This window comes from Symsagittifera roscoffensis, chromosome 9 (assembly GCF_963678635.1).
Source record: "Symsagittifera roscoffensis chromosome 9, txSymRosc1.1, whole genome shotgun sequence".
Taxonomy (NCBI): Eukaryota; Metazoa; Xenacoelomorpha; order Acoela; family Convolutidae; genus Symsagittifera; species Symsagittifera roscoffensis.
In genome coordinates this window covers 18,250,700-18,276,860 of record NC_087070.1, presented here as the reverse complement: position 1 = coordinate 18,276,860, position 26,161 = coordinate 18,250,700, and the positions used below count along the sequence as shown (strand labels likewise).

At 35.4% G+C, this 26,161-nt stretch overlaps 1 protein-coding gene across 7 annotated transcripts; it reads right to left on the bottom strand.

Moving 5' to 3' along the window:
* Positions 1–526: 526 nt before the first annotated feature.
* LOC134853987 (sodium- and chloride-dependent GABA transporter 1-like) lies at positions 527–25,130 on the bottom strand. 7 transcript variants are annotated; one of them, XM_063870031.1, is made up of 3 exons: positions 17,581–17,700; positions 16,298–16,480; positions 527–4,663 (listed from the first exon to the last, which is right to left on the bottom strand). In XM_063870031.1, the coding sequence occupies exon 3, from the start codon at positions 3,409–3,411 to the stop codon at positions 1,594–1,596; it is 1,818 nt and encodes a 605-aa protein (XP_063726101.1). In that variant the 5' UTR covers positions 3,412–4,663; positions 16,298–16,480; positions 17,581–17,700; the 3' UTR covers positions 527–1,593. The 7 variants fall into 7 exon arrangements, with proteins under 7 accessions (XP_063726101.1, XP_063726100.1, XP_063726102.1 ...); XM_063870030.1 differs by lacking the exon at positions 17,581–17,700 and adding an exon at positions 16,990–17,122; XM_063870032.1 differs by lacking the exon at positions 17,581–17,700 and adding an exon at positions 16,990–17,122 and having other exon boundaries at positions 16,298–16,389.
* Between the last annotated feature and the right edge of the window lie 1,031 nt (positions 25,131–26,161).

Genomic DNA, 26,161 nt, shown 5'->3' with positions numbered 1-26,161 from the left:
ATAACTATAGTTTTGCATTCACACATATTAATGCATTTATGAATGAATTTAGGTATATATCCACTTTTTGTGTTCAATTGAAATTCATCTGCTGAAAGTGTCGTAAAGAGCACTCTCCAAATACGAGCGTGGAAATGGCGAGAAAAAACGCGAACGATTTCTAGTTTCGAAAGTGGAATTGAATTTTTAGAATTACAGCGGAATAAAAAATTTAAGTATTGATCTAGTTTTCTCAAATTGGGTTAGTGGTATCAGAAAAGTGCCAATCGTAATATTTTCTAAAAATTCAAAGAGCTTAAAGGGCATCTATTTTTTTCTTTGAAATTCGAGATTTTTTTCTAACAAAGTCAATTTTTTTTCTATTACTTGCTTTCATTACTCTTTTCCAACTCTCAGTTGGCTATGTTCAATATAGTCGGAACATTGTGCTACTTGCTAATTTTTTTGCCTGACCAGCTCTTTTATTTTTTCATTCACATTTTGTCATTTATCGGAATTTATTTTTAAATGATCCGGTAAGCTATAAAAAAAGTGGTCATTACGTTTGTACATAAGTAGATGTTCATCTGTGAGCCGTTCATCTGTTATGAATATAGCTTCTCATAGGATTCGTGAATAATGGTCAGAAGAAAAACTATTTAATAAAAAAAAGAAATATAACACGTATACAAAATGAGTGATAGCAAATTGGATATATTACAATGGCTTTGAAATACAAAATATCGATAAATAGTTGCGATACTAATAAAAAATGAAATCATCATGTGGCTTTTCAAACATTTTTCGAAATTTCTTGCTCTAACTAAATCAAGTAGATAATACAGCTACTGATACAAAAACTCAAACTTGATTATTTTAAACAAACGGTTCCAAAGATTGCATAATCTAGGTTCCATAATAATAAAATTTAGGTTCCATAATTTAAAAATTTAAACCAATGGCGCTGGAAATGGCTTAAGTTTTTTGACCACCAGTGAGGCGTATATGTAATAATTTTGTCGGTATCTAAATACAAACCATTTTGTTATAAAAATTATTTCAACTCGCCAGCAATTTCAATAATCTAAATGAAAGGGCAGCATCTTGTCATTAGTGGAAAATTAATTGCGAAATTGCAGATTCAAATTTTATAATAGTCTTTGCGATGAGGGGATGGAGTTGTGTGGATGGAATAAGTTTCATCAAATGAAATCTAATCACTTTGACAAAAACGGGGTAGAACGGATTGGAGGGAGTCATTATAATAATCAATCATATCGTTATAAGTATTCATCATAATAATCGAAATAAATGATTAGAAACAGCACTACAATGGTTGTTTTGGGTTAGAGCAGGTGCGGTCGAAAGTTTGCTGGAGTAAGTTTTTTGTAAACCACAAAGAACTAAAAGTAAGCAGAATAGAAATAGCTCAAACGAAATGCAAGATTTTCTGTCTGTAAAGTCAGATGTATCATAACTAAATCAACTATAAAACGTTTAATTTGCACTGAATATTTGAAGGTGCGTACAGATCGTGACCGATGAAGTGTCACTGTTCTTTCAGCGTTTAGGAAAAGGACTATGAATTATTTTCTAATTTTTTTGTGTAAATTTCTAAGCTGCTGTTTCTGCATGACCTGCTTTGGGAGTAGAATCTGAACTCATTCCATTCGCAGCATCAGATGGAACAGCTCCGTTCAAAATTTCATTGAGTCTCGCCTGGATCTCGGGAGTTGGAGTAGTTACGTGGCGCAGTTTCTCCCGGAGGGAATTCCCGGGCGCAAAAAGAGTCTTGAAAAACGCGTAGAGCGGTATGACCATCATACTGGAAAGAGCCATACACCAGCCCATGATTTCAGCCCATCCTGGGTACTTGTAAGTGTCGCCATATTTCGGTGATGCGTACTTCAGAAGAGTGAAAATAAAGATACAGCCAATCATAGCAGGGGTCAGGCCGAACCAGCATATTTTCCACCAGATGTGAGGACGGTAACCTATCATATGTTCGAGACATGAGATGAAATTGTTTGCTCCGAAAACCCATGAAATCGAGACAGTCTCGAAGAACGCAAGCCATAGCAGACTGTAACCACTGGCCGAATATGTATCGAGGAGTGTGAACATATAAATACCTCCTTGTGAGATACAACTAGTTCCGACGACATAGGACAGCAGACATACTAAGCCTATGAATAGAGGTCGGTACTTACGAAGGTACCTGGGGTACTCGTCTACCATAGCTGTAATGAAACCCTCGACCGTGCAAAACTGACTGTCCAACCCCAGAAGCAAGACCATAAAGAAAAACATGACCGACCATACTTGTGAAAGCGGCATTAGAGTTACGGCTTCCGGGTATACTTGAAACAAGAGTCCAGGACCTTCTTGAGCGACATCGGAGACGTTCTTCCCCTGATACCAGGCCATGTATCCAAGATTTGAGAAAATCACACATCCCGCGAATAGACTCGTGCATGAGTTGATGCAACCGACAATCATTGCGTCTCTATAGCAGTTGTTGTTGTAGTGATTGTAACTTCCGAGAGCAATCAGAGATCCAAGAGCCACACCGTACGAGAAGAAGACTTGGGATCCGGCATCCATCCATACGTTGGGTTCCAGGAGTTTGGTCATGTTTGGTTTCAGGAAGAACTCCAGACCGTCGAGAGCGCCATCTAACGTTAAGCCTCGGACTAGAAGAACTGTGAGAACTACGTATGGAAACAGAGCTGTGAAGTAAACCACTTTTCCGGTTTGTTTTACTCCTTTCCAAATACAGAAGTAGCAAAGAAGCCAAGCAATGAACAACGTGATGGCAAGTTCCCATCTTAAGATTCCGGGCTCATCAATTCCAGAGCTCTCATCCAAGACTTTCCGATACCAGTATTGCTGAACTGCGGGAACTAAGTTTAATGATTTGTTCGCCGACGACTGGTTTCGCATGATAGCTGCTGTTTCTTTTCCAGTGATACAGTTTTCGTCATTCCATTCGTTGTCACATCTAGCCCAAGGGAGATTAGTTGTGAAAGAGTTAAATAGATAGTAAAGGGCCCAAGCTATCACTACTATATAATAAACATTCAACCAGCACGCTACGATTGCCGCCGCCCATCCTACGCCTTTGAAGATCGGACATAATTTCCAAACTCCTAAGCCTCCTATGGACATGAACTGACCTACTGATACCTCGAGCATAAAAAGCGGGATGCCCATAAAGATAACTGAGATTCCATAGGGAATGAGGAATGCTCCGCCGCCGTTTTTGTAACAAAGATAGGGAAATCGCCAAACGTTGCCGAGGCCGACAGCATAGCCGACGCACGACAGGATGAAGTCGAGTTTTCCTCCCCATGACTCCCTCTCACCTCCTTGACTTTCGCTGGACTGCTTTTCTTTGTCTACATCGCCACCAGTGTCTTTGGATTCCGACATTGCGACGACAGGATAAATTGAATATGCAACTAATTAGCAATTTTTGGAAGCAATTAAGTTTTATCGAATAATTATCAAAAATTTGAAAAATAATTCAAAAGAAAATTTTATTAGTAGAAGCAATAAGTGTGAAGTGTTTATTGATATTTAAAAATTTTGATTAATGAGTAAATTTTGGACGGTGTGAATTTTGGACTGTGTGTAACTAGGAAAACGCTCCTAGATTTTTTAAGGAACTGTAACGTTGGAGGTGGGATTGGATGGTTGTGATGGGAGAGTATGTCGTTCAGTTATAACCAGACGCATAGATGATAGATTTAGACTTGAGCAGATCTGGCCAACGGTTGCGATAGAGACTTGTGAATGGGTTCAAGGGAGGATAACAAAAGTAACTTCAGTAGCTGTCAACAAGTGACAACCAAGGGCGATGGTTGCTCGATGTTTTTGAATGCTTACTGAAAGAAAGTGTGAGAAATTTAAGGTACTGCGGAAGGAAAAGAAACTCCAGAAGTAATGGAATAATAACAATATGCCCACAATTAAATACAACGGTCACTGAGTCAAACGTAATATTATCTTAAATTCTTTCAGGTTGTTGGGCAAAAGAGCGTCTTAATAGTTACAATTTATTCTTGTTAATCCTGTTGTTGCAAAGTTTCCACCAGTTTTTGGCTGTTAAACCGTAAAACTAACTTCGATGGATTGGCAAATTGTTTGGAGTTAAGTTCTCCGGTGGGTTAAAACTCTGTTTAAACTAAAGTCCGGCTTATTTGAACTAGTTTTTATGAATGACCAGCGCTTAAATATAGACCCAAACTGAAACTAAATTAAAACAAAGTTTTCAAACCAGTGTAAAATGTAGTTGTGCTTTCTAGTGACAGATTTAGTATCGCTAGTAATTCAGAATAACAGAAAACACGAGCGGATTAAAGCAGAATTAATCTGAAAACAAGTCAGCACAACAGTTGATTTGAACTCTCCAAGAAGCTGTTTTGGAGTAATTTTGGAGGTATGATTGACTGACCGAGTTTGCGATAAGAATTAGAACAGGGCTAAGTGTTGAGACACATCTTCGAGACACATTACGTATTAGTTTGGCTTGATCCATTTAGAAGAAATCCGTTTGCCTCTCAATATGTAGTTTGATGCAACCCAGATGAGTAATCAGAGCTGTGTAAAAGTGTGTAAAACTGACCAGAGGTTGTTTGAAGGACAGCAGTACTCAATCAGCGGCGGAGATGGTCTTCTAAAGCTGAAAACATTAAACACATATGATATCAATAATCTCTTTGATCTTTTTAGAGCCACTATCAATAAATATTCAGGCAGCAGTATGTTGTAACTTGAGTTTTTGGTTTTTTCGCAAACTTGAAAGCAACTAAAAAGCTTACACAAACAACAATTGTTCAGATTTATAGTATATTTAATGATGGAAAAGACAACCTTAGAAATTTAAACAAGTAAGTGGCTTGCGGAGCAGTTTTTTGAGGAGGGGGTCAATTTTTTCTGAAATATTATGACCTTTTTTGGTTAACAATTTCAATTTTCTCAAGCTACGCTGAATAACCAGAAAAACCCCATTTTGCAGATTTTTGAAGAAATAGTAGTTGTTTAGCTTTTTGTGAAAGACTTCAAAAACAAAAAATACCATTTTTTGGCGTGCTCTCACATTTCAAAACAGAATTTGGGCTTCTATTCATGCGACGGCACCTATAAAAATATTGTTGCGGCTAGTCAGCCAAAAATAGTTGTCGTAAGTTAGTAGCAGAGGGAGAATGGAAAATATTGGGATTCAGAATAGAAGCAGAGGTGGCTTGATTGTTTTCGGCAAAAAATAAGGTAACTCAAAGAAACGTTTCAAGCTTCCTAGTGATGTATCGTAAGAATCCTTTCAACCATAAACTGAGAGTACATATTTTGGTGAATGGTTGATGTATAACAAACCAAAAGATTTTACGATGTTAGTTTATAACGACTAAATTTTCGCATTTTAGATTACTTGAGTTTTTTGACAAGGCCATTTTCCATACGAAACAAAAAAATTACAAAGAAAACTTTTTGATTTATGATCTTACATTTTAGAAGGAAATTTTGTCCAAAGTTGGACAGCTCTCTTGCAAATTTAGGTGCCCTAAAAACCCGTGGGCAACTACCTTGCTCAATACCAGCGAGCTACCGATCGTAAAGTTAAACTACAAAATCTGATTTTTTTTAAAAACCCAGCTCGCAAATACATCACGAGGCCAAACTGTGCAATATGTGCATTGTAAGCGGATTCCGCAACAAGGACGCTCCCTTTGATCTTCTTTTGTTCTTTCATTTTCTTTGATCGTTCCGACAAAATTTTAACATGTTCAAAGACTTGTCTATGGAATCCAGGAGCATACAGACACAAAACTGTGCGCTTATCCAGTGAACAGTTTGGCCTCGTAATTTACCAGTACTAATTCGGTAATACTTTTGAATCATAACCTTGGCAATTAATTAGCATCTGTTTCTGTTCTATCTGCTTGATTAATGGCTAGAGTCTTCCTACTGTCAAGCGATTGTAACGCTGATGTGATAACGTGACACGCCTAGTTTTCTAGCTGACGGTTCATTTTTGGAAACAGGTAAAATTTTTCAGTTTTAAGGCTTATTTACTGTTTTTTATTATTCTTTTCCATAGCTTATTGAAAGCTTTTTCGAAAATTTTTTCACTTCGGGTTTCGAAGTGCAGCTTTTCTTTTTTTTTTGTAAAACTGGTTACTATTCCGCTCAAAAACTTTAGTAAAATCATTTTGGTCCGCAATACCCTCTCCTTAGACTACCATTACGTAGTTTTTTGCCCCTAACGGCTAAGTATGATAACACCAAGAAGTTTTTGTTAAACATATTTGCAAAATATTGGTAAACATATCGGTCTATAGCGACTAGTGAATAACCTAAAGAATAAATATGAAAAACAGCTATATCGAAGTAGCTATTAACAGAAAAGACAGAGTAAAACAATTCTAAAACTTTTCGTATTGAAAAAAAAAACACAGTGCAGCATATATACCGCTTAGAATTGTAGATATAGTTAATACTTGATTGTAACTCTTTTTTATATAACTTTTGAGAAACATTTGGGCTGACGTATTCTCCAAAAAATGATCAGATTTTAACGCTATTTTTTATGTGTATTTTGTATTCTAAAACAATAAAAAAATTGATAATTTTTAAAAGTCAGCCAATGTACTAAAAAAAACTACGTAAAAATTTTCTCAATGAAGAGAAGAACCGTTTTAAAGTTTTGATTTTTGATCTAATTTCGAGCTAATTAAATGAGCGTGCAGGCTTACAGTTGCTTTTTTAAGATTAAATTAAGTCGTGAACAGTTATTTTTACTAGAATTAAAATAGATTTTGGAGCTTTTAGCTCACTTTTAGGAAACTAAAACTTCAAAAATTCAAGCGATTGCTGCAATAAGTTATAAAGTTTTTTAAAGATTTTTTCCCTTTCTAGCCATTTTTCTACAAAAACTGTTTTCCAATTTGTCTATTTGACTATGACTGTCCTAAATACCTAATTTTTTTATTCTTTCATTCAGATCATACTGTGACACCAAAACACAAAAACGACACTTTTGAAAAAAAAAACTTCTATTAAGACTATGGTCGGAACATTCTGTGCTGCTTGAACAGTAAACGGCTGTCCTTCTATTATTTTTTGGCCGTAAACTGGACAAAAAATCAATATCAAACATTACGATGTCAAACTGCATTTTGTGAATTTTAAGAGGATTTTGCAATAATGATGCTCTCTTTGTTCTTTCATTTTCTTAGATCACTCGACAAAAATTTTAAATGTTTATATTCTTGTATCTGAATCCAGAACCATATAGACATAAAATCGTGCCCCTAGCCAGTTTGGTCTTTTAATGAAACAATTGACTGATTTTTTGGTTTTCCTGACTGAAATTCAGCTGAGCAAAAGTAGTAGTTCTTAGATTTCAAGATTCAGAACAAGAAAAACATATTTCTTCTATGTTGAACATCTCATTGATTCATTATTAGAACTTATCAAAAGGTTTTTTGACGGGCGAGCCAATCATTGAACTCCAAAAAAAAACTTTTAATAATCAGAGAATACTCGTGCTTTTTTTAAAGAAAAGTTGATTTTGTCTACTTGTTTGAAGGAAGTAATAACTTACAAAAAGCTATTCAATATCGAAAGTAGGGAAATTTTTTAAGGTAAAGGAATGCCGTGGGTAAATTTTGTGGGTAATCTTCATACGGCAAATTAACTTCAACAAAATTGAAGTTTTATAAGCTAATTAATCAAAGATGGAATCATGAAAACCTTGAAAATCATTCATTTTTTCTATTATCTCTAGTTTTTCCCCTTCAGGTACCTTTTTTCTCCTTTGCACTATTTTGAGATATGCATTTTTGGTTCGGACCCTAAAAATTTTCTAAACGCGTCTTTGGCACCAATATATACTAATTTTGAGGGGAGAGCGCGCACCGAAAAAACGCGACTTTTTGGTCAAAGTTTTCCAAAAACTGCCTACAAGCGCCTTTTTGGCGTGTTTTTTCAAAATATTGCCTGCGGCGCAAAAAATTTGGCCAAAACAGGGTCTTGTTAGTTCTTTGGGAGATCCGCCCCTGTGTCTTTGGGAGATCCGCCATTCCTTAAAAAAAATAAAAGTTAATCACGCAGTGTTTTTTTATCATTTACTCTATTTATTTTGAACTAATTTAATAAATCACCTCAAAGTTGGGCCAAAATTTTTTTTAAATGTAAAACTGGTTTGTTATCTTTAAGTGTTGAACATATTGGATCTTGATGACAGTCTCTTGGTATAATAAATTATTTTTTTTCTGCTTATAATAGAGCCATTTTCTCCCACAAACTGACCAAGTATGCAATTATTTTCTAACATGCCAATCAACGACGGTTGGAAGAGAGAAAAGCGTGTTGAAAAAACCGACAGTGTGGTTAATTTGACTGACGTTCGGTGTCAAGTTAAGCTGCAAATTGGATCTTAAAATCTGTCTCCAATTGCTCTTCTTGCCACAAGACTCTACGTCTCAGTGCGCATGGAATCATAAGTATGAACAATTACTCTTTCATTACATCCAAAAATAGGACTTTTTTTCGCTATCGTTTTGCAACAATTGTTCTTGGGAATAAAAACATGAAAATTTTTAATGACCATATTTAGCAAAATTTTCAGCGCGGAAGGCAATATATTAGCAAAAAAAAAACGTTTTTGACCAATTTTGTGAAGATTCTGATAAAAATTTGCGGTTTTTTGAGGCGCGCTCCCCCTCAACTTCACTGTATAATAAACTTTAGTCTCTTCAAAAAAAACTTTAAGCTGGGTCTACAAGAAAAGGCCGAGGTAAATAATTAAGAAAGGTGGAAAAATTGGCAATCAGAATTGAGGAGAGGGCTACTGAACGGAGGCTACTGATCAACTCAACGTTTTCTTGCAAACATTGCAATAGATTAGTATGAAGCTATTTGGTGTATGACACAGAAAAATATGCTTATAAAATTTTAGGGATTGATCAATAATCGATCGATCTCAGGCAAAATCTCTTTATTATGGTCAAATAGCCCAATGTGGCAAAATTTTACCAAAAAGTGTTGAGACCAGACTATTCCAAAGTCAGATGAAAATGCATTTAAAAAAATTTATATGCTCAAGTTTTTACTAATTTAAAACTCAATAAACTCAAACAAGAGCTCTGGCTATTTTAAAAAAAAATAATTAGTCGGTGCATAACTAACTAGTAATTCGTGAGGCTAAGTTTGTCAGACCAATTTTACTCAGTTTTCTCAGTTTGTATATGCAAACCACTATGTTTTCTCTGTCCTCAGTTGAAACTTCAGATAAAGTCACAGTCCTCAAGCCCCCAAGATTTATTTTTTTTTGCTCTAAATCGGAGCCTTAACAGATTCTAGTCCTGATCTCAATTTTTTCTTGAGTTCTTTTTTGATTAGAGTTAGCTATTGGCTAGTAATCCTAGCAAGAATGGATTCAAAACTGGCAGCTTTCTGTGGAAATTCTGAGTAAACTAAATTTTGTTGATTAAGTTTATGGCGGTGATGCACATAAAAGAGTTGTATAGGGCAGTGAGAGGGCGATTACAATGTCCCATAGGCTCCATACAATCTCCCGTTTTTTCTCCATTGCTAGATCCAATGCTGAACAAAGGACAGCCTGCGTGACCATAAAATAGAAGAACGCAGTTTTGATCCAGCAGAGGTTACAAAAAGAAAAGTTGTGCAGTCAAACCTTGCTCTGATCCTTAACAACAACTTTTTGTATGTTAAAACGGTTAGCTATGAATATAGTACAAAGCCCTGGATACTTGCTGAGCTACGAGGCCGACGGTGATCAGTCCAGCAGACCAGTTTGGGAAGCAGCGCCTATGATCAGAGGAAAAACTAGTTGAGCCAAGCAAATACTGTATACTTTTTGATGCGGTAGTGGCCAGGGGACTGCAAGACAACTAAAAACTTTTAATGGTACCTGGGAGCTTTTAACCAACAAAGAAGTTTCCAGAGCTGAAAACGAGCCTGAGGAACTATGACGACTCAAGAAGGGCTCAAAATGAAGAAATTGATGACCATTGACACAAAGTCGTGCAAACCGCGAGAAACCGCGAGAAAAAGAGAGTGTCAAGTTGTAACTGCTATGTGTTCGGTCAGAAGAAGCATATGTGCCGAGGATGCCACCAAAATGTGTGAGTGGTTGATCTAGTGCTCATGACTGTCGGTCGAAGCAGGGATGAACAAAACAGAAAGCTTCACAATTTTGGACGCTCTGAAGTTTTTGCAAGGGACTGCAAGCAGCCAAAGACAGGGTTATGCTGTTGACCATAATGTGTCCGAACAAACGGTGCGCTCGTAAACACATTGATGAACTAGATGGCCTGATCTTTGCTGGCCGAAAAAAATTGCCAAAGCTGCTCTAGGGCAGGAACGGTTTCAACTTGTAAATATCAGATTTTTTAAAATTATTCTCGCAACGAGCAGCGCACTTTTTCTATGGAAGTAAATTTTAGTACACCATAAAAACGACTCCTTGCGGGTTTTCGCATGTCTGGCGTGCTGTTTGGACCCAGGCAACAGACAGAAACTAGATCCGAAAAGCGAAAAAATGCGGCTCATTGAACTCAAAGGGGAGACAAAGCGAGTACTAGGAGCAAAATGCGAGACTTTTGCAAGGAAATCGTTATAAAAGATTTTAATTAAAAGTTCGTTATTGCATGCCCCGGGGCAGCAACTAAAGAGGACACTACAGCCTCACTCAGTACTAGTAGAGAGAACGCCGCCGGAAAGAGTCTACTTTCTATTGAGTGTACAGAGCATATGTCAATTAGGACATGGTACATACCATTTTGATGCAAAACGGCGTACATCCATGCCTCAGCAGTAGAAAATTGATAGCACAAGCTTTTTTTTCAAAACAGTGTTTGAAATAAACAAAAGCAATTACTGGCAACTTCCTTGAAAATTAAGTTTCTAGGACCAATGTCATCATGGAGCTTAGTCAATAGACGACGATCTCGAAACTTTACTCCTGACGCAGGGTTCTTACTGTATAGAGTAATTGAATGGGTTAGTGGAGCGGTGTTTGTTTCAATTCAGTGAAAAAAGTAAACTTTAATGAAATGCTCGTCTCAATCTGTTATCCATAAACAAAGAAGGTACGACTACTGGCTTTAAAGATACAAGATGATTTTAAAGATACAAGATGATGTTTCTTCCTCAAGTATGAGTGAAGCCTGCCTTTTTCCTTAGAAAAACAGTCTCCAAGGAGCAGTCAGCGACTTATAGAACCGGTGAAAACAAGAGTATTTGTTGAACCGAAGAAAACGAAGTCTCTATGGGCTGCGGCAGACTAGTACGAAACTCGGAGCTGTTTCGTAGTCAACAAAGAGTTCCCTAGAAGCAGCAATGACTTCTGCTTGTTTATAATAAGGGTGAAATGGTTTATAGGACTTTATGTGGGTGAAGAGGAGGACATTTGTATTGTGAACAGACGTCTAGATGAAGTTGAAAAAAACAGCGGCCGCCTCTGAGACCGGTTCAAGAAGAAAGATTGAGATAAAATGCTCTTGTTTTTTAAAAGCAGTTCGAATAGTCTCCTGGGCTTAGGATCAGGAGTCAATCAAGCTGCAACAATAACAACTTCGTGGATCACTTTGTCTTTCACAGCATCACACCAGTGGGTTTAACTGCGGAAACTAGCAGACAGGGGAAGCAAGTTACTACAGAAGCATGATGGAATCATCTTTGTTATGTGATGTAAGCAAACAAGCTACTGAGTCTCAGCTTTCCAGCTTCTTGCAGAATCCTGACAGAGAGCACTTGGTGGCTACGAACTTTTTTCCAATGCAAAGCGGAATGCTGGAATTGTGTTACATCAAGGACGATGATGGTGAAAATAAACAAATCCACATATGCTGACTGGTTTGGGGAGGTGAATGACAGAACGTCAGCTAGTGGCTAAGAACGTCAACTAGTAGCACAAGCCAAGGGGTAGAAGATCGCTGGATCTTTAGGAGACTGTGATATGCGTTGCGATATCAATTGAAAACAAGGTATAATTCAATACTGTATTCTGTTTTCTTTTTCTTTGCTTTGTTATTGGTTACTGAGAACTAGATCAGCGCTGAACAACTCTGATCTCTCACTTGGTCTCAATGTCATAACACACTGTGACCTTGAGTATACCATAAAGTAATAACTAAGCACCATAGGTTGGTGGTACATACATAATCAATTACTGCTATTGCAGTAGCGGTATGACACACCCCCCTCGGTAAAAATAAATTATACAACATAAGTAGGATAATTTTTTTAAAAAGAGTTTACTGTACTCAGTTCACAAGAAAGTTGTTGGGTTACTTGAAGGTTTAGTTTATAGTATTTTCAATTTTCTTCCAGCTCTATTTCCCAACTCGGGTTCCATTTCACTCCTTCATCTAGCGTAGCATACCCAACACTTTCACTTATCTGATCGCATTCCTCTACCGATCCTTCCGAGTCTTCCGCAACTTCACTTACTTGTTGAGATCTGCACATTTTTGCAAAATGATTGGGTTTACCACAGTTCTTACAAGTTTTCCCCATCGCTGCACAATTTTTCAAGTGCCCTTGATAAAATGTCCTTCCACATCTGTTACATGGTTTTGTTTTCATGTTGTGATTCTTGTTATTATTTTGTCTTTTATTCGATTCCTTTCTGTTTTGATTCTTTGTTGTCCCTGACAAATTTCGAACTGCCATTACAGGTTCTTGTTTTATTCTCACTACCGAGGTGTAATTGTTACTTGATCCTCCTGTAGCCGCCGCATTTGTCTTTTGGACGCCATTGTGGTTAACTTGCTATATTCGAACTTTATCGCCCTTTTCAGAACCTCTTCCGGGTCTAGGGTCTCGAATGTCAGCGTGTCCTGCAATGTCATGTTTTTCATTTTTGAAAAAAAAAATCACGGACTATCTCATTTTCCAATGTTCCCAGTTCTGATCGGGCTGCTTGCGCAGTTAACGCTGCGTGAAATGATTCCAGAGATTCTCCCGATTCTTACAATCTCGTAAACAGTTTGTATCTTTCGTACCTTACACATTTCACCTTTTGAAACGAAACTTCTGCCAGTTCTGTAATTTCCCTGAACGTCATTTTCGATATTTCAGCATGTGGGTTCTTTTGTAGGAATGGTTTCTTTCCTTCTGTACCCAAAGATAAACATAATCTGGACACCAATTTCTTTTGTACTTCGTTGTAGAAAACATTGTGTCCGACTCGTGCGCCTCTTGTCCTTCTCTCTTCATTCTCCAACAATACTCTATCCCTTGCTAGCTTGTCTCTAAGGATCCTCGCATTCCTCGCATCTTCATTCTCTCCTTCTCGGGGTGTTTCTGGTCGAGGGGGGGGGGGGTTCCTCTAGTATGTCTTTTGGTTCTTCCAAAATAATCTCTGGGTTCACATTTTCTTTAACCGTAACCGCAATGAGAAATTGTTCGAACCAGATTTTGAATTGCCACGGAGGATCTAAGTTCGCTGACGCCCAAAATACAGGGGTTCCCATATCCGTTCTGTTGTCTTGAGCTGCGAATTCTGCTGGCTGCGCCATGTGATATGCGTTGCGATATCAATTGAAAACAAGGTATAATTCAATATTGTATTCTGTATATTGAATTTAGTTTTCTTTTTCTTTGCTTTGTTATTGGTTACTGAGAACTAGATCAGCGCTGAACAACTCTGATCTCTCACTTGGTCTCAATGTCATAACACACTGTGACCTTGAGTATACCATAAAGTAATAACTAAGCACCATAGGTTGGTGGTACATACATAATCAATTACTGCTATTGCAGTAGCGGTATGACAGAGGCAAACAGCTGCAACTTTTCTTTAAAGAAGCTGAACACCAATCGATTGAAAAACTGCGCTAAAGGCTCTATAAATTTAATCAATACTCTGTGAGATAAGTTTGATGGGCGATGGGCAAACAGTTGTCAACGAAGACAACTGAAACTGCACCAAGATGAGCAAGAAGTCTGTGAAGCAGAAGTAAACGAAGCTCTTCAGTGTTAAGTATCATTTGTTTCACAAACGATTTCAAGGTGGGACCGTTTTAATTCAGTACTGTGATGCCGAGAACTTGCAAACTGACATGTAATTGAAAGCCCTGCGCGCAGTTAAAGACGATAAATATCATCAGGCACTGATGAGCTTCAGCCTCACCTGGAGTCAACTGAGTCCCAGTTGAGGGTATTGAGGTCAAATTAATCCAAAGTGGATTAATTAAAGATGAGTTTTTTAAAGAGAGCCTGCTTCAAAGTCAACTGGACTTAAACTCATGAAACTCAACCAAGATGAACAACAGATGGTAACTTAATTCTATAATTAATTAACTGATTAGCTTGTAATTAGTAATGCTCAGTTTGGCAAATCACAGGTTTTCTTTTTTTCTCAATTCATTTAGCATCATATTTCGTTCCTTAACTGAAAGCTCAGGTCAAATCCCAGTCTCTCAGCCCAATCCCTTTATCTTAGTTGATAAAGCTATAAAACCTAACAAAAATAACGAAGTCACGTGCTTAGCTCGTTCGACTTAAGTTTGCAGTGTTTAGACTGACTGCGCTGAAAAATATGGATCTTTCGATTGTTTGAATCAAAATTCAGGAGATCGCATTCGTTGAAAGTTTTCAATAAAACACTGACATCCAATCCTTACTTTTGTACAAGGTTTTATGTGAGATTCAATTAGCAAAAAATATAGATTTGTAGTCCAACCAATTCGCTCAACTGAATCTTAATGCTTAGAAATAAATTTTCTAAAATATAGTTTTTTTGTAATATTCTTTTGTATTTTTGGGTACCTTTGATATTTGTCGTTAGCTTAAGTTTTTATCAAATTTTCAAAAAAAAACTACGTAATCTATTATGATTGAACAAATTTGAAATCGTTTTGTCATTTAAAATTTTCGTGTCTAATTTTCGTTTTGTCATTTCAACAATTTTAAACATGTTTCGCATACCTGATTACTTAAGCATTGTTGGATTTTTTATCTGTTTTTTTAAGCCAATAATCGGTCGTCTAGTAAATAAAACATAAAAATCAGGGTTGGTTTCTTTCATGTCATTGTCTTAAAATTGAAATCATCACAACTGCTTGTGAATAAAAAATAATGCTAATCGTCTTGTCGAGGATAGTTCATTTGTATTATCCCCCACATTCCAGACTGTGTTTTTTTATTGAGCGAAACTCTTTTTTTGCGACTCAAGGCCGTTTTTTTGCATCCAGCGATTTTGCGTGGTACCACTATTGCAGCCGAAATAGATTAGGCTGTGGTAGACCTGAAGCTAGAGGTCAAGTGAGAGCTCGTACTCACACACTATCATTGCCATGGCAGGGGATCGAATACACAATATGACAATTCAAAGTGAACAATTTAGTTACCACTATATGCTAAGTGCCTCTCTATAATATTTTTTTATATCCGCAGTGTGATCTTGTTTGATTTAGGCTCCTTAAATTCTTGCTCGTACTGCAAGTCGTTGTCACGTGAATTCGAAAAATAGTCTGGCACAATCCCGTCCCAAAGAAACTCAAAGCAAGATAGAGAACAAATCGTGATGTTGATTGTGCTTATTGATCCTGCCTAACATTCCCGGCTAAAAAATTGCTGCCACTAAAAAAATTGATTTTATTGATCATTGATCTTTCCTTGATATTGAATTTAAACAACAAAGTATTTTTTCTAAAAAAAATTTTTTCACAAGGCTAGTGGTTTGCTGTGGAAAAACTTTTGATGACTGTAATCTCTTCAAAAAAATCCAAAAAATAAATACTTTCAAGCATAAATAGAAAAAAACTGCCAAAAATATCATTTTTCAAATGCGTTTTTAAATTTAAAAAATATTTATTTTTTTGAAGTTTTTTTTCTGTTTTCTCGAAATTGAAGTAACTTTTTTGCCAAAGAGTTACTGAAATAGGCGAAAACTAACTTTTTTAAAAAATGAGCAAAAATGCATAATAGATCAATAATAAAATACCTACGTGCGCTGAATTTGGCAGAAAATATCTGGAAACCAACTGCAGACAAATAGGGCCTGAAAGTTAGCAACCAAATTCAGAAAAAAAAATGGTGAAATTTAAGCAATCTTAAAATGTGATTTGCTTTTTAAATGAACTTTAATGTTTGCATTTTTGCCTGTCTAAATAAAAATCATGTATATCCGTCAGCCTACGGGTTGAAACGGTCAAATCATGAATCCACCGAACGGCCCGACTGTCGTCCTATCTCAAACTTATGGTTAAAATTGTCCCTTTGTAGCCCTATTGACTATCGTTTAAAAAAATAAAAGCCACTAAATCAAAATGAAGTCTCTTACCTGGGTTGTTTTTAAATAAGAAGATGGAAAATCTGCAAAATTGTCGCTTTACAATATAATTGGGAATTTAGACTTGAGAAGGACTGTTTTATCTTTATGGAGCGGAAACAGATGAACAAAGTGATGTTCGTGAATAATTGGGAGGAAACAGACAATGAAGATGAAGTTCAAATTTGGTTATCTCTAATTGGTTACCACTAGTTAGCTTAGGAAAAATAGAAAAATGGTAACTAGTTTTCGGTAGTAGAGCGTTACTACTGCTACTATTATACTTTGTAATAATACGGACATTTACCAAGTTAACTTAACCTTTTCGATTTTGAATGACTAAAGTCCAATTTAATACCGCTTACATTCTAAATTACTTTTTCTTGTGGGAACAGTTTAGATCACTAGGCAAAAATTTTTTTAACTCGAATTATTTAAAGGAACAATAGATGGACCAAAAATTGGAAAAAAAATCCTTCTGAAAACTGTTGAGAATTTTTCTACTAAATGCACTCAGATTTCCTTTTTTTAAACGGGGAATGAAAGAGAAGTTTATTTTGCAGAGTTCAAATTGTTTTTTGTTGAAAAGTAGTTTTTTATAGTTAACTTCTGCTTCGACCGATTTTTTCCCTCTCTCTCTAATTAAATATCGGAATTTTTCCAAAAAAAAATGGTCAAAAATTTCCGTTCATGTGAATTTTTACCTCTCTTGGTAAATTTGGTCTGGTATGAACATATTTCATTTTGCAATTGCCCAATTGTAAACACTTTGTTGTAAGTTCTATTTTTATGGTATGTCTATGTTATCGCGCCTCAAAGTCCCTGCCTCGGTGTATAATTCGCTCGAGGGGCAAGAGAAACTGGGCAAATTAATTCAATTACTTCCCACAAAATGACAAATTATCCCACAAATAGAAGAGCTTCTTGTACATTTTCTTAAGTCTCCGCGTGTCATTGTAGGACATTATTTTGAAGTTGGGCTTTTTTGGGTAATCACGTGATACCAAAAAACTACATAATGGTCTTTAGAAGCAAATTACGATGAGTAAGTCTAGCTTACTTACGCTCTCTTAACTAGTAATTATATCTTTTAATGACCCTCTTGAGGTTTCTAGTTTCAATTTTTTGCTTAAAAATCTTGAAATTGAAAATGAGCGAAGGAATTGATAGCCAAATTTTATACAAAATTTTTAATACTCAAAAATAGTACAATTTCCTTTAAACGGTTCTTAAACAAAAAATATAGAAAAAAAAGTATCCTTAACAGTTGTAATTGTACCTGGACTCTTACGCACCAGTTAAGTCGGTGTAATTTTTAGCAATTTCGTTAAGAAAAACCTTGATACGGTTACAACTATTTCACTGAAGCACAATTCTCTAATTTCCCCTGAAGAATTTTCGCAGCAAAATTGATCATTGAGTCGCTAATCCGCCCTATAATGCCATACCGACAGGACAGTATTAGCAGTCACAAATCAATGTTATAGGGTTTGATTTATTGCTCTAAAGCTCTAATTTGATACAAAACCAGGGTAAGGCCATCGCACATTACATGAAAACTTTTTCGGGGTAAATAAATCTGAGCTAATGATATTTGAAAAAAAATAACTTGCTTCAATTTTTGCTCACCAAAACTTTCGTCAAAAAAATGAAAACGTGAGAAAGGAAAAATTCAAATCTATAGAAATATTTTTTAAAGCATTTAGAAAAAAAAAGTCTCACAAAATAATTAGCTTTGAGAAGGCTTCAAAAATCGGTTTAAAAATTGAACTAAAAACGAACAAAGCAAGGTCAAAACCGTTTTCGAAACATAAAACTTCTCCTTGGTTGAAATTCTAAAAATTTTGCAGCCAAAATAATTTGGTTGGGTCACAGTAATTAGCAAAAATAATTTTGCAGCCAAAATAATTTGGTTGGGTCACAGTAATTAGCAAAAATAAAACTTTCTTTTCTTCTTTCTAATCACATCGCAAAGTTCGCTCAGAAATAACACGCTGAGATTGAATCACTACTGCATCTTTCTAAATGTTTTTGTTGGACAGCATTGAATTAATCTTTCAAAAATGAAAAATTAAATGTAGGTTGGAGAGTATATGAGCCGGAAATATTAGAAAGGGAACACAACTGCTCGCATGAGGGTAAAGGTTGGAATGTTCGGACTACACTTAAGCTAACTGAATTCTTTTTTTGAAAAACTATGAAAGGATTTTTACATTTTAAAGTTTTTAGATCTCCTAATCACTAGATGGGACCTGTTGCATCTTGTATCTTCCACATAAAGTGGCCAAACTGGGTATTTTCAAATAGTTTGCGGATTCCGCGACGAGACTGCACTGTAATTTGTCGTGAAATTAAAAAAAATAATAATTTTCTGGGGTCTTTTGAGGTTGTGGAACCCAGAGGTAAGTGGCTAAAACATAGTGCAGCTCCAAATGCTATCTCATTGCATTGAAGTTTTTGCTCTTTGCTTTTTGCCTTGATTTGTTACCTCGTTGCATATTTTGGGACAAACTTTATGCAACGAAAAAAAATAGGTCACAAGGCATTTGGTCGTGATCTTCCAAAAATTTTGACAAGTTGATTATTCCTGGAAAATTAGTATGTTTGAAGGCAGATGCGGATCTAAGATTTTCATCTTTTAATGACCCTCTTGAGGTTTCTAGTTTCAATTTTTTGCTTAAAAATCTTGAAATTGAAAATACGCGAAGGAATTGATAGCCAAATTTTATACAAATTTTTTAATACTCGAAAATAGTACAATTTCCTTTAAACGGTTCTTAAACAAAAAATATAGAAAAAAAAGTATCCTTAACAGTTGTAATTGTACCTGAACTCTTACGCGGCAGTTAAGTCGGTGTAATTATTAGCAATTTCGTTAAGAAAAACCTTGATACGGTTACAACTATTTCACTGAAGCACAATTCTCTAATTTCCCCTGAAGAATTTTCGCAGCAAAATTGATAATTGAGTCGCTAATCCGCCCTATAATGCCATACCGACAGGACAGTATTAGCAGTCACAAATCAATGCTATAGGGTTTGATTTATTGCTCTAAAGCTCTAATTTGATACAAAACCAGGGTAAGGCCATCGCACATAACATGAAAACTTTTTCGGGGTAAATAAATCTGAGCTAATGATATTTGAAAAAAAATAACTTGCTTCAATTTTTGCTCACCAAAACTTTCGTCAAAAAAATGAAAACGTGAGAAAGGGAAAATTCAAATCTATAGAAATATTTTTTAAAGCATTTAGAAAAAAAAAGTCTCACAAAATAATTAGCTTTGAGAAGGCTTCAAAAATCCGTTCAAAAATTGAACTAAAAACGAACAAAGCAAGGTCAAAACCGTTTTCGAAACATAAAACTTCTCCATGGTTGAAATTCTAAAAATTTTGCAGCCAAAATAATTTGGTTGGGTCACAGTAATTAGCAAAAATAATTTTGCAGCCAAAATAATTTGGTTGGGTCACAGTAATTAGCAAAAATAATTTTGCAGCCAAAATAATTTGGTTGGGTCACAGTAATTAGCAAAAATAAAACTTTCTTTTCTTCTTTCTAATCACATCGCAAAGTTCGCTCAGAAATAACACGCTGAGAATGAATCACTACTGCATCTTTCTAAATGTTTTTGTTGGACAGCATTGAATTAATCTTTCAAAAATGAAAAATTAATTGTAGGTTGGAGAGTATATGAGCCGGAAATATTAGAAAGGGAACACAACTGCTCGCATGAGGGTAAAGGTTGGAATGTTCGGACTACACTTAAGCTAACTGAGTTTTTTTTTTGAAAAACTATGAAAGGATTTTTACATTTTAAAGTTTTTAGATCTTCCTAATCACTAGATGGGACCTGTTGTATCTTGTATCTTCCACATAAAGTGGCCAAACTGGGTATTTTCAAATAGTTTGCGGATTCCGCGACGAGACTGCACTGTAATTTGTCGTGAAATTTAAAAAAAATAATAATTTTCTGGGATCTTTTGAGGTTGTGGAACCCAGAGGTAAGTGGCTAAAACGTAGTGCAGCTCCAAATGCTATCTCATTGCATTGAAGTTTTTGCTCTTTGCTTTTTGCCTTGATTTGTTACCTCGTTGCATATTTTGGGACAAACTTTATTCAACAAAAAAAAATAGGTCACAAGGCATTTGGTCGTGATCTTCCAAAAATTTTGACAAGTTGATTATTCCTGGAAAATTAGTATGTTTGAAGGCAGACGCGGATCTAAGATTTTCTGGAGGGGGGTGGGGGGGGCGGATTTTCAAAAAAATTTTGAAAATTTTGGTTGACCTTTTATTTAGATCGTTCAAATTGATTTTTCAAGCTCTCTCAATGAAAAGAGTTAAAAGACCCTGTTTTGGCCAAAATTTCTGCCCCGCAGGTAAAAGTTTGAAAAAACAAGCTAAAAAAGGCTTTTTTTGGCACTTTTTGGAAATTTATGATTTTTCGGCGCGCGCTCTCCCCTCAAAATTAGTATATATTGGCGCCAAAGGCGCCTTAAAAAAAGTTTGGGGTCCGTCAGCCAAAAATGGATATCTTAAAGTAGTTCAAAGGGGGGACTCTTTGGGTCGGCAGGGAGTCGAATCCCTGCCGACCCTAAATCCGCCCCTGTTTCAAGGATTATCTCTGAATTCCTCAAACACTCACACTCACAAAGATACGCGCCCTTAAGATACACGTTTTGGTATCTTAATTGATGAAATTATGTTATGCCTCAATTAGGGTTTTTAGACACAAAAGAGTCAATAAAATTTCAAAGAATCATTTCACACAGTTCTTTTACAGTGTTTTTTTTTCGTATTATTTTTTGTTTCTCAAAATATGAATAACTGGGCCTATTTTTGAAGTTATTGCTTTGACCAAATCTGAAGTATGTTTGTAGTGGTTGATTTTGTGCAGCAAAAGAGAACGTGTGCGCGAACTTTCCCGCGCTGGGGTTTCAGTTGATTATAATTAGTTTTTAGTGACCAAAACATTGGACACTATAATCGATTATAGATGTCAATTTTAAATTTTAATTCTTTTTTAATATATTAAATTTGATTTGCTTATAAAAAAATAATCCCTTTGCTCATATTCCATTTTTCTTCAGTTATAATTAATTTTTTTCACAACATAAATCCATAACAATCAACCCGGGTTGAACAAAAATGCGAGTCATACAATTTTCATATATGGAAAAATGCAAATCATACACTTTTCATGCAATTGCATAAGTACAGAAAATTGCATAAAAGGTCTGTGATTAGTATTTTTTATATATGGAATTTGTATGTTTAGCATTTTTCCATAAACCAAAAATATTGATTTTTTACAGTTTAGTTTCTCAAAATTTTTTGGTTGTGTTCGTAACCAAACCTAAATGACATAAACCTCGATTACTTAAAATAGTAACCAAAAGTTTGGCCGCCTCGCATTAAAAACGCATTGGAAACAGCCTGAAATGTTTTAATTCTGTCTCACACAATTAATATAACGAAATTTTAAATTCTGGCAAAAGTTTTCAAAAATGAATATTTCTAAAAATTGAATTTTTAAATTACCAGACGTTGATCAAGGCTTACAAATTATGTCATACAAAAGAAAGAAGAGTTTTAAGCGTTTTTGAAAAAAATTATGAAGAGAAAAGGAAAAAATTCAATATAAGTATATCCAGGACTAGGTTATACACACAAAAAATTAAATTTTGCATGCAATTTTTTTTTCAAAAAATGTTTGTTTGAGTACGAAAATCAATTTGCGGTTGAAATAAACACAAAAAAAATTTTGGGGGGTAATTTCAAAAATACTTTGAAAAATTTTTGTCGTCGCCATCAAAAAATGCTAGTCGTGCATTTTCTATATATGGAAATTGTATGATTATTTTTTTTTCAAAAAAAGTTTTTCTTTTTTATTTAGTTCGATACACCGAATTTTAAGCCAAAACAAGAGAAAAGTTTTTCGAAAATTCGACGACACCAATTTAGCAAAGTGTATGAAAGTTGTATGATTAGTATTTTTTCATAGACTTAGTTTATGGAATTGTATGATTAGCATTTTTGGTCTATGTAGGTCACCCCGGGAATTCGTTTTCTCCACAAAAATCCATTAAAATCAATTGTTTTCTGCAAAACAATGTTGTTTTTTCAGCTTATTGCCCTTTCTCTGCAAAACTATGACAAATCGAAGATAAATTTTGAACCAAAAACTGAACAACATAAAATAAAGAGTACATGAACTTACAAAATCGTTTTTTGCAGCCGTCTTTGTTGCACTTCTGTTTACCAACCCCACTGTGTTACAGTTGACCCTAAATCCCTCCCGCCCCTACTCAACATAAACTCTACCTCTTTATTGCCCCACATCTTAACCACTTTAATTTTTCACGTTCAATAAAGTGTGGAGGTTGGGGTGTTTTTAGTAGAGTTGGTAGACCTTACTTTAAGCCTCTCCACGTTCAACCATTCCTTAACCCTTCAACCATTAAATACTGCCCGTGCAACCATTTTGGACCATTGAACAACCCCCTTCACTTGAATGTTAATGGGCAATGGGCGAGCGGCGATAATGATCGTGGGATAATTGCGATTGCTTACCATGGCGATGATAAAAAACAATTAAATAAAATTTCAAACTTTTAAACAATTGAAAAAGTAGAAAAAAATTTAAAAATTAAATTATCATGTGAAAAGTATAAATTTAGGAAACGTAAAACGTAAAAACTGCACTACACAGGAGTTGAGACAATTTAGAAAGATGAGATAATTGTAAACAAGAACCTCTGATTAAAAGAATTATAGAATAAATAGATTTTCACAATGATTATGTTGGAAACTTATTTAGACTGACAATGAAAACCCAAAATAATTGATTATCGTCCATGACTCTCCAGCGCGTGTTCCCTTAAAATTTGGGTACCGTAATCAAAAAATAATTACAAATGTTGCACACTGAATTGTATAAAGGTTTTTATGTGTGTTATTTAACGATTTCGTTTCCTTTTTTGAATAATTTTTTGCTAGTTTTAAAAATTTTGCCCAGATAGCAAAACTTCAGACATTTGTTTTTAACCAAAAACAAAAAATTAACAGTACAGTTTTCTACGTTTTCTGTTTGCTTATTTTCTAAAACTTTATCGCAGTGAAACATGGTGGAATTAATAAGAACTTTTTGAAGACGGTTTTGGTGGCAAATTTGCGCAAAACTTAAGAATAGTGCCAAATTTGAATTGATATTTTAATCTTGTTTGCGGTCTAGCAAACTCGCTTGCAGCTTGCTGCTCCAGCAAAAATTATGAAAAATTTTAAAGCTTACTGAAATTACTATCTACAAAATTGTCGTTGATCAACGTATCACGGTACTCATGTTTGATCAAAATCAAAACTTATAATAAAGTCTGTGCTATATTTAGTCTTTAAAAACCTCATAAGTGAAACTAATCGTTAATTTTTTCCTTGATATTGAATAACAAGATTCAAGGGCGAATATAGCGGAGCGGACGCCCCACCGCCCTCAGGGATTCGACGACCTGCCGACCCAAAGGTTCCCTCCTTTGTACTATTTTGAGATATCCATTTTTGGTGACGCACCCTAAAATGTTTCAAAAAGCGCCTTTGGGCCAATTTATACTACATTTGAGGGGGGAGCGCGCGCCGAAAAAACGCGATTGTTTGGTCAGAGTTTTCCAAAAACTGCCTAAAAACGCCTTTAGGCCTGTTTTTTCAAAATTTTGCCTGCGGGCAGAAATTTTGGCCAAAACAGGGTCTTTTAACTCTTTGCTTTGGGAGAGCTTGAAAAATCAATTTGATGGACCTAAAAAAAAGGGTCGATAAAATTTTCAAATTTTCGAATTTTTTTTGTAAATCCGCCCCCCTTCGAGAAAATCCTAGATCCGCCCCTGGCAAGATTATTGACTGTATTGAATAAAAGAGAAAAGCTCTAGGCATTATTTTATTATTTTAATTTATTTCCTGAGACATTAAAGCTTACTTTTCATTTGATTATCTGAGACACCAGGTTAGATGCTAGCCGTATGATGTTCTCTCAATTGATGTTTTTGATCAATAATTTTTTGTTTTAATATTTGTTCGTGTAATGACCTCACTTGCGATTGATTTTCATGATTATACTAATCGCTATTAAAATAAATTTTTAAATTTTCTGATGCCACAAAAATTTTCCGAATTGATCTTTCAAAGAAAAATTGAAATATTTTTAGCATGATACCCAGTTATGATTACTCAATAGTTCTGGCACTCTATATTTTACATTTGAATTTTTTCAGTTTCTTCAATAGCCAGGCGTAGGTTTTTTCAATTACGTGGCACAGTTTTTCGACCAAGAAATTGTGAGTGCCAAAACTAAATTAAAAAATCTCTCAAATAATCCAAAGTTTATAAAAAATGTCTTTCAATTTTTAAAACAATGCGCACCATTTGAATAAAAGTTTTGGTTTTTCATTACTTACCGATTCCGCTGTTGGCAAAAAACCTCTTGCGCAGTTTGAATGACAGGTCCCAATACAAACAACTGGCGCACAAAATAACAAAAACTGACTTTTTTGATACTTTGTTTGACGAAAGACAAAGAAGGTAAACAGCTTTAATTTTTGATGACCCCTTTGGGGGAAGAGCAGAGCATTTTTTTTACCAATGCGCTGCGATAGTGCGAATAAAAGCTGATCAAACAAGTTAAATAATTTGGAAGCAAAATAAAATTTGGTATGAAGAAACGAAACGAAATAAGCGCTTGAGGAGATTTATGAGGATGGGAAATTTATGGATGTGATAGGATAGAATGGCATTGTTTGTTCAGTTGGGAAGAGATAAGACTATTGAAAAAGTGTCTGATCACAGTGCCAGTTTCTATACATGTTTAATTCATCAATCCGGTCGGGCTGGTGCTACTTGTGCGGGTGCTGATTTTTTTTTGTTTGCAAACCAATCTCCCCAATTGAATCTCTTCATCCTATTATAGGCTTCAGGTCAAACAGGGGAGGCGCTTAAAATATTTGGCGTATTGATTTTCGGAGATCAAAAAATCTGAGGTAGGGTGAGCTCAATTTTTCGCGGGTCGAAATTAAAAGTTGATGTTGCTCTTTTTTCAACTAGGATTTTTTTGCTTCGCGAAATTTGTAACGATAATAAAAGGTGGTATTCAATGAACACATTGGAGGAAAATTTAAGGAAAAAGTCTAGAAACGGGGAAGGGAGAGTTTTTGGTTACATTAAATTGAGATTGACGTTTGACATTTGGCTTTTGAATATCAACGGAAATAATGAGACAGGAAAAACTACAGAAAACGACCAAAATCAATTTCCTTGTGCAAACCATTTGCTAATTTGGAGTGGAAATTTTAACTCTATCAGCAACAAACCATTGGGGTGCAATATGAACACTTTCAGCATTCATTTCCTGATTGTTAGAAAAAGTTATTTTTAAAACAAATTTAACAATTACAAAAGGTGGCTCAGATCATGAAATGTGGCTAAATGCGCTAGGAAAATAATCGGAAGCAAAAGTTAATGCTCCGTGTATTTTTGAATGTTTTTTTTGTAGTGATAAATTATAGGCCTCAATGACATCAGTTTTTGGGAAATGAAGCTTATTGGGCCTATTTTTAGCTGGCAAAACGCTCGACATTTGACGTGAAAGCTCAGAAAATTTACCGATGTGGGAATTGAGCAAACTAGGAGCTGTTCAGTTTCTTTGCAAAGAGCTGCCGTTACCTCGATAACACTTAAATGAAATTTTTTGGACTACTGGAAAATTGCCTCAGCATCAGACATCAAAAACAGACATCCTATGATTAGCTTCGATTTACCGACCATTAGTTTGAGTGAGAAAAGCCTCATGTGAACGTCGGAGGCTCCCACGTAAATGACCATTTTGGCTGTTTAA